Consider the following 8,815-nt stretch of genomic DNA (forward strand, 5'->3'; position numbering starts at 1 on the left):
ACAGTGTAAATTTATTCTTCCCTCAAAATAACTCAATATACAGCCATTAATGTCTAAACCACCGGCAACAAAAGTGAGTACACCCCTAAGAGACTACACCCCTAAATGTCCAAATTGAGCACTGCTTGTCATTTTCCCTCCAAAATGTCATGTGACTCATTAGTGTTACTAGGTCTCAGGTGTGCATAGGGAGCAGGTGTGTTCAATTTAGTAGTACAGCTCTCACACTCTCTCATACTGGTCACTGAAAGCTCCAACATGGCACCTCATGGCAAAGAACTCTCTGAGGATCTTAAAAGATGAATTGTTGCGCTACATGAAGATGGCCAAGGCTACAAGAAGATTGCCAACACCCTGAAACTGAGCTGCAGCACAGTGGCCAAGATCATCCAGCGTTTTAAAAGAGCAGGGTCCACTCAGAACAGACCTCGCGTTGGTCGTCCAAAGAAGCTGAGTGCACGTGCTCAGCGTCACATCCAACTGCTGTCTTTGAAAGATAGGCGCAGGAGTGCTGTCAGCATTGCTGCAGAGATTGAAAAGGTGGGGGGTCAGCCTGTCAGTGCTCAGACCATACGCCGCACACTACATCAAATTGGTCTGCATGGCTGTCACCCCAGAAGGAAGCCTCTTCTGAGGTCTCTACACAAGAAAGCCCGCAAACAGTTTGCTGAAGACATGTCAACAAAGGACATGGATTACTGGAACCATGTCCTATGGTCTGATGAGACCAAGATTAATTTGTTTGGTTCAGATGGTCTCAAGCATGTGTGGCGGCAATCAGGTGAGGAGTACAAAGATAAGTGTGTCATGCCTACAGTCAAGCATGGTGGTGGGAATGCCATGGTCTGGGGCTGCATGAGTGCAGCAGGTGTTGGGGAGTTACATTTCATTGAGGGACACATGAACTCCAATATGTACTGTGAAATACTGAAGCAGAGCATGATCCCCTCCCTCCGGAAACTGGGTCGCAGGGCAGTGTTCCAGCATGATAATGACGCCAAACACACCTCTAAGACGACCACTGCTTTATTGAAGAGGCTGAGGGTAAAGGTGATGGACTGGCCAAGCATGTCTCCAGACCTAAACCCAATAGAACATCTTTGGGGCATCCTCAAGCGGAAGGTGGAGGAGCGCAAAGTCTCGAATATCCGCCAGCTCCGTGATGTCGTCATGGAGGAGTGGAAAAGCATTCCAGTGGCAACCTGTGAAGCTCTGGTAAACTCCATGCCCAGGAGAGTTAAGGCAGTTCTGGGAAATAATGGTGGCCACACAAAATATTGACACTTCAGGAACTTTCACTAAGGGGTGTACTCACTTTTGTTGCCGGTGGTTTAGACATTAATGGCTGTATATTGAGTTATTTTGAGGGAAGAATAAATTTACACTGTTATATAAGCTGCACACAGACTACTTTTCATTGTGTCAAAGTGTCATTTTGTCAGTGTTGTCCCATGAAAAGATATACTTAAATATCTGCAGAAATGTGAGGGGTGTACTCACTTTTGTGATACACTGTATATAGACCCAATTCATAGCATTTATAACAATACAATTCACTGATTATGTGCAGGCAACTCATATGTACAAGCTTATCATAATTTGATCTGCTTGGCTGGTGCAGTGGCCTGTTTCCCTAGCCCACCACTGTTTAGGTCCAGGTTTAAATCTGAGCTGTGCTATAGGCCAGTCAGCTACACAGACATGTGTCTGTGTCTAAGGGAGAAGGGTGGCTAAAGCTCTATGATGGATTGTCGTCCTATCCAGGACACTTGCGTCCAGTATTTGCTTGTAAAACCAGACCCACCGCAACCCTGATAAATTACTGTGGCTAGAAATTAGCTGGTTATTTGCTGAACTCACTCACTCACTTTCTTAACCGGTTATCCAATCAGTGTCCCGGGGATGGGGGGTCGGGGGGGTTTGCTGGAGCCTATCCCAGCTTTTCAATGGGCGCAAGGCACACAGTAACACCCTGGGCAGGGCACCAGTCCATACACACACCCATTCACCTATAGGACAATTCAGCGTCTCCAATTAACCTGACTGCATGTTTTTGGACTGTGGGAGGAAACCAGAGCTCCCGGAGGAAACCCACGCAGACATGGGGAGAACATGCAAACCCCACACAGAAAGGACATGGACCGCCCCACCTGGGGATCGAACCCAGGACCTTTTTGCTGTGAGGCGACAGTGCTACCCACTTAGCCGCTGTGACGCCCAACTACTTGCTGAACTTGTATATGCAATTTCTGTACACTTATGAATTATCAGTAAATTAGTAATAGATTTGATTTTTTTCTTACTATAACGGAATTTTAGCATCTAATTCTAATATAATGTTTCTTCTCAGTTGTCAGGAATCGTTGGTACGGAGGGGAACCTGGTGTCACTGTTTCAGGAGGAGCACAGCCGAGTTCTCCAGCTCTTACAGAGTTTCAGCTTCTTTCCAGAGAACCTCCCCACTCCACGCAAGCCCTTTGAAAAGAAAACCGTGGAAAAGCAAACCTCTAAGAAGCAGCTTCTGAGCCCTGTAAGTTATTCATTAGAAAAATCTCAAATCCTGGATTTATCAGCCATGTAGTCTGCTTTACTTGAACAGTTTATGCTGTGCAAATAATATTTACATATCTTGAATGTCATGTGTGTTGTGCACAAGCTAACTTGGCATTTTATATGCTGTTTTCTTTATCCAAATTTATATCCAAGAATATGTAGATATTATTAACATGGCACAAAAATAATTTCCTGCCTGCATATGTGCTATCAGTAGTCCTCTAATTTGACACAGTAGTGTGTCGGACAAGCCATTTAACTATCTTTAACACATTAAGCTCTGCCTTTAGAAGCGGCTGATTTCTTTAAAATTTGCCCTAGTGATATTGCATTTCCACAGACATCTAAGCCAAAATTCATTACAGGTTTTTCCAGAAATATATTCTTGTCAATATTAATAAAGATTTAAATTTTTTATGTAATGATTTTTTCTAAAGGCTGGGTTGCAGTGGGACAATGGTATCCCAGTGCAGGGTTTTTTAGACCCTGGGTTAGGTCGCGAGCTGAAAAAAATGGGTCGCAGAGAAATATAATAATTAATTAAATTAACTTGTATGTGAACGCCCCCTTGTGGAGGCTTTATGTTACACCTTGTAACCAGATTAAGATGCATTGTTTGTGTTGCCTGGGTTGCGTAAAAAATCATGGATTAAATGTGTGTTGCTTGAAAAACCCTGGCCAACTTTGGGCTATAAATCGGAAGATTGTCAGTTCGAATCCAGGCTCTGCTATGCATCCACTGTTGGGCCCTCGAGCAAGGCCCTTAACCCTGTCTGCTCCAGGGATGTTGTACAATGGCTGGCCCTGTGCTCGGACCCCAGTTTGATATGCGGAAAAATAATTCCATTGTACTGTACTCATGTACAGTATATGTCTATATGACAAATAATAGCTTTCATCTTCCTCTTACGCTAGCCCACTTTTACTGAGCTCCGGCTTCAAATCTCAGCTTTTGGCCAGTAAAGCATCTACACCGACAAGATTGGCTGTGTCTAAGGAGGGTGGCAAGGGAGCTGAAGCCCTGTGATAGACTGGTGATAGATACACTTTGTCCAGGGTAATCTTGCCTTGTGTTTGAAACCGGGTTCACCACAACCCTAAATCAGGATGAAGCGGTTATTGAAAATAAAATGAAATGAAAAAGATTTAATTTCTTAACCCACAATTCCTTTCTATTCTGTGTGTGTGTTTGTAGCCAAACTACATAATGCAGACAGATGATAATCGTACAGGGCTGCTCGCTAACTATGGCCCAGAGAAACTCTACCAGGCTACCAGGAACTTCAATGCAGCACAGGACCTGGATGTTTCTATACTGGAGGGGGACATAGTGGGCGTCATTAAACAGCAAGACCCCATGGGTAGCCAGAATCGCTGGCTTATAGATAATGGTGGTAAGTATATTTTATTCTGGAACTTAAAAGCATATTTTCAGGAGTGGGGTGTGGTTTTATAAATGAGTTTTGTTTCAAGCCATTAAGCACTATTTGCATGTGACTATTGTGATAGCTAGCAGTTCACCCATATTAGATGTTGAAACATGTTTGGCTACTACTAAATACATTTAAAAAAATTGATGTTATTAGCAGATAGCAGGGCTTGTTAACATGGCTGTGTTATTGGGTAAAATCCCAAATTGCTACTACACAAATGTCAAGTATTATGTTGTACAGTTGTACAGGGATTCAGCAAATTCGGACTTGCTTTAGGTTTGTATGTTGAGTGTTATGTCATACTTAACTTTTTTCTTCTATGCATCTATTCTGCAGCCACAAAGGGCTTTGTTTACAGCTCCTTCTTAAAGCCCTATAACCCACGCCAGAGCCATTCGGACGTTTCCATCGAGAGCCAGTCGTCCAACGAGTCAGGATATGGTGGTTCCTCTCCTGTGTTCTCACGGCAAAACAGTAACAGCACATTAACTTTTAACCCTGAGGCATCCACTGTTAGCTTTCTCACATCACCACGCCCTGCTCAGGACTCAGGGCACAGAGATGCTTCACCACCAAGCTTACCGCCCAGCAATCAAAGGGATTTCATCGAATCCTCTTCCAGAAATTCCACCATTCAAGGAGAACTATCAGAGACTGCTATTCGTAATGCTGCAAATCACCGGGATTATTCAGATCACCAGAATCTTACCAGTTACAGAGACTCCATTGACTCCAGTTACACCACTCCAGCCAATTACAGAGACCTCTCAGACTTTTCAGAGACAGACTCTGTTTTGTCCAATAGAATCTCCAGACATGAGGTGTCTCAGAGAGACACAGCGTATGGTACTCAACAGAGATGCAACGGTGAGACTTCAGTACAGCAAAAACAGTCTCAGTATGCAGCTGATGAGCACATAGATCCTGACCAGGAGATGGATGGCCATCAGGTATGTCATTCAACACAGCATTTAAAAATGTTTTGCACTGCTGCTTAAGGATAAAATTGCTAAGTAGTAGTGCAAATGTTTAAATTAATGATCAAATCTTTTTTTTAAATACTTAAAAGCCATGCAAGCTTTAATAAAAAAGTTATTTAAAACATCAGTAATAGTCTTAATCAAAAGTATAAATACATTCGAGTACATTAAAATAAACAAATCTCTCTGGCATCATTCTGCAATAAATGAAAATGCTAAAAATTTTATTAAAATTTTTAAACCACTATTCTTCATAACCGGATGATTGCAACACATCTATTACGTTAGCCCACCACCGTTGAGATCTGGGTTTAAATCTCAGCAAATGCTATCACCTGGCCGGGCACCTATACAGACATAGTTGGCTATGTCTGAGGGGGGATGGCTAAAGCCCTGCAATGGATTGGCGCCCTGTCCAGGGCTCTGTTACAGAACAGCCAGTTGTTCACTTTTGTCAGCTCCTCCTCACAACCCTCAACTCCCATCCAAAACATGTACATTTGTTTCATTGATTTAAAAGAGTTATTGTGTCTTTTTGTTATTGATGTTGGGTGCATTTAACAACTAACATTGTTTTCTATCAGCTCATCTGCACACCTTTTTCTCATTTTTTGTGGACAATTTTTTTGTAAATTGGCTAGAAGAAAGTGTTAATCTTACCTTGGACCAGTGGACCAGCTGGTATAGATGGATTGGCTGTACGTTTGCTCAAAGCATAGGACCCATACGCCACCAAGCACCAGAGACTCGAACTAACCTTACATGCTGCTGCCAAATTTAAAATTCAGGCACAATTGTGAATTTTGCACTTATTTTAACAAATTTCAAACAAATAGACAAGAATGTTCACACCTTAAATATTTAGATTTTAGATAATAGGTAGCTCCAAACATACCTTGGCTAACTGATACATTTGGGACAACTATTTACAATTAAGTAATAAACATTGTGTAATCTTTTTACTTAACTGTAGTTTTGAAAATTGTCAAGTTAACATTTGTAGATTGTAATGTCTTGTTAACTTTATTTATTTATTTATTTTTAGATCTATTACGCTGTTTACTCTTTTAATGCACGATGTGCGAATGAACTGACCATCTCGGCCAACCAGAGGGTGCGAATCTTGGAGTTCCAGGACATGAACGGCAACCAGCAGTGGTGGCTGGGAGAGGCAGGAGGACGAAGGGGCTACGTTCCCTCCAACTACATCCGCAAGTCTGAATATACCTGAACATAGGATCAGAGGACATATGAGAGGCGGAGGACTGTTCAGATCCACCAGATCTCCACAAGTATGTTCAGATGCACAGATCCAGAAATCAAGGGACATTAGTGTGCCTTTACTCTGTCAGATATGGGCTGATGTGGTGAACTGGTTGTTGCTGCTTATAGAAAGAAAATGTGATTTTTCATCACTGCATTTCTGACTTCTTTTGTTGAATGTAACCTTTGAACTCTCACTGTGGTTTGGGAAAAGGTGGAGAGATGAAGACCAGGAATCATGTTAGCACCTAACCGGGAGTTTTGAGCCAGGTTAATAATGAATTGATGGGTGGATATGTGTGCATGACATTGGCGTGAACAGTTTGATGTGAAAAACAGAGTGTGTATTATATTAGAGCTTGTGAACAAAAGCGGATAAAGTGGGGTGTGGTAGAAAGGTCTTGGCTTGCTTGGGTGACAATCATTGTGCACCTATAGACAGACACATCCCTTATTCATCTATTAATCATATGAACACAAACAAGACACTCAACACACCAGAACAAGTCATGAACAATATTTAAGTTTCCCGACATGTGAAAACATTTTATATAATTCTTTTATATTTTTTTTTAACTTTTTTATTTTTTAAATGCTTTGTTTCTTATGATAATCTCAGCTGTGAATTAGTTTTGAGATCTGAACCAACAAGGGTTTCACCAATAAGATGCACGAGTTCAGCCATCGGTACCAATGAGACCCCAAAGGTCTTTTGGATGTGTGGCAGCACCAAATACTATTTATGACTCTCATTCATCTGTTATGAAGTATCGTAACCATGTATTTACTGTACTCAAGTGTCAAGCAACTTGTTCCTTTGTCATTTGAATAAAGCATCTGAGAAAAGAAACTGACTGACTATCATTCTATTCATATACAGATGAGCCAAAACATTAGAAACACCCATCTAATATGCTGTCAAAACAGTCCTGTGGTATCTACAACACCAAGTCAGAAACATTTACAGTATGGAAAACGCAAATAAAATAAAAATGCAGTGTTCCTTACATTTTCTTTGATTTGATTGCAAATTTTCATATCTTGAACCCAAGATATTTCATGTCTTGTCTGGTCAACTTCATTTCATTTGTTAATACACCTCCATTCCTGCATTTCAGGCATGCAACACATTCCAAAAAAGTTGGGATGGGGGCTATTTAGGGCTAGTAATGAGGTGAAAAAACTAAATAATGACATGATTCCAAACAGGTAATGTCAACAGGCAAGCTTAAGCTAAACGCCCGTGATCTTCAGTCCCTCAGACGGCACTGCATCAAGAACCGCCACTCAGCAATAGCTGATATAACCACATGGGTGAGGGATTCTTTGGCAAACCTTTGTCAAGCACTACAATACAGAGTTACATGCACAAATGCCACTTAAAACTTTACTGTGCAAAAAAGAAACCTTATGTTAACCATGTCAAGAAGCGGCGTCAATTGTTCTGAGCTCGGAGGCATCTAGGATGGACCATCACACAGTGGAGACATGTATTGTGGTCAGACAAATCAGCTTTCCTGTTGTTGTTTTTTTTGGGAAAAAATGGACGCAGTGTGCTCCGGACCAAAGATGAAAAGGGCCATCCAGACTGTTATCAGCAACAAGTCCAAAAGCCAGGGTCTGTCATGGTATGGGGCTGTGTCAGTGCTATTTCTTCTGCAGGTAAATGATGCACACAGGCAGATCATTCACTTAAACTTTGAGAAAACAAGATTTGTTAAACAGGTTGACCTTCCTAGGGCACAATACCTATGACAAATGGACATACTTAGGCCTACCTTTGGTTCTGGACTGGTATCTGGTTCAATAAGCACTGTATTAAGCACTTTGTTTTATATACAGAACAAAAGCATGTTACAAACATTCACCACCTAACTCTGTGTCTCTTACCCTGGTGAACCTGCATTTGCATAACAAATTCTTATATTATTGATACAATTCCTCTTGCCTGTTACATGATCAATACTAACTACTCTATTGATTTTCAACTTCCCCATATTTTCTTAACAAACAAAACATCTGCCTTACTGACCCTTTTCACACTTGACCCATTCAAATGATAGCACTTTGCATGATTAAATTTTAGTTTTTTATAAAATATTTGGCGATTTACAGTATACAGTGGACTCTGTCACTCATGGTTTTTACAGTTTGTCACCTTAAGATGGCAAATCTAACCACTGTCCAAAGGTCTAATTCAAAGTAAACACTCCCACATTCAGACATGGCCATTGACCCATGGTAAGAGTGTCAGAATTAGAACAGATGATCAACAGCAATGATCTTTTAAACTTGAATTTTTAGAACCATAAATGACCCACACATGTGCTCTGTTTATCTAAATTGACTGAATTATCAAATCTTTATATTCACACCTGAAAAAAGGCCAATGTCAGAAACCTTGAGTCGCAGTGTATACTTAAGCCCATAAACAGAGTTAAAGGGGTGTGTGTGGTGTTTTAGGGCACATGGTTGGACAGTAACAGTTAAAGAATCGATGCTGTGGGCTAATGATTTCTAGATTAAGTGAATATATACAGAATGAACATTGGGTGGGTGATCAAAATGATCATTGCCCCAGTTCTC

General features: G+C 41.1%; 1 protein-coding gene across 3 annotated transcripts in view; it reads left to right on the top strand.

Annotated features, from left to right (window-relative positions):
• dnmbp (dynamin binding protein) overlaps positions 1-7,079 on the top strand; it is a 63,854-nt gene extending 56,775 nt beyond the window's left edge. For all 3 annotated transcript variants that reach the window (XM_063003042.1, XM_063003040.1, XM_063003041.1), the window contains 4 exons: positions 2,351-2,530; positions 3,749-3,947; positions 4,323-4,936; positions 6,012-7,079. In XM_063003042.1, coding sequence (XP_062859112.1) covers positions 2,351-2,530; positions 3,749-3,947; positions 4,323-4,936; positions 6,012-6,197 — 1,179 coding nt within the window. In that variant the 3' untranslated portion in view covers positions 6,198-7,079. The remainder of the gene's footprint in view (positions 1-2,350; positions 2,531-3,748; positions 3,948-4,322; positions 4,937-6,011) is intronic.
• Positions 7,080-8,815: the final 1,736 nt, after the last annotated feature.

This window comes from Trichomycterus rosablanca, chromosome 10 (assembly GCF_030014385.1).
Source record: "Trichomycterus rosablanca isolate fTriRos1 chromosome 10, fTriRos1.hap1, whole genome shotgun sequence".
Lineage (NCBI taxonomy): Eukaryota > Metazoa > Chordata > Actinopteri > Siluriformes > Trichomycteridae > Trichomycterus > Trichomycterus rosablanca.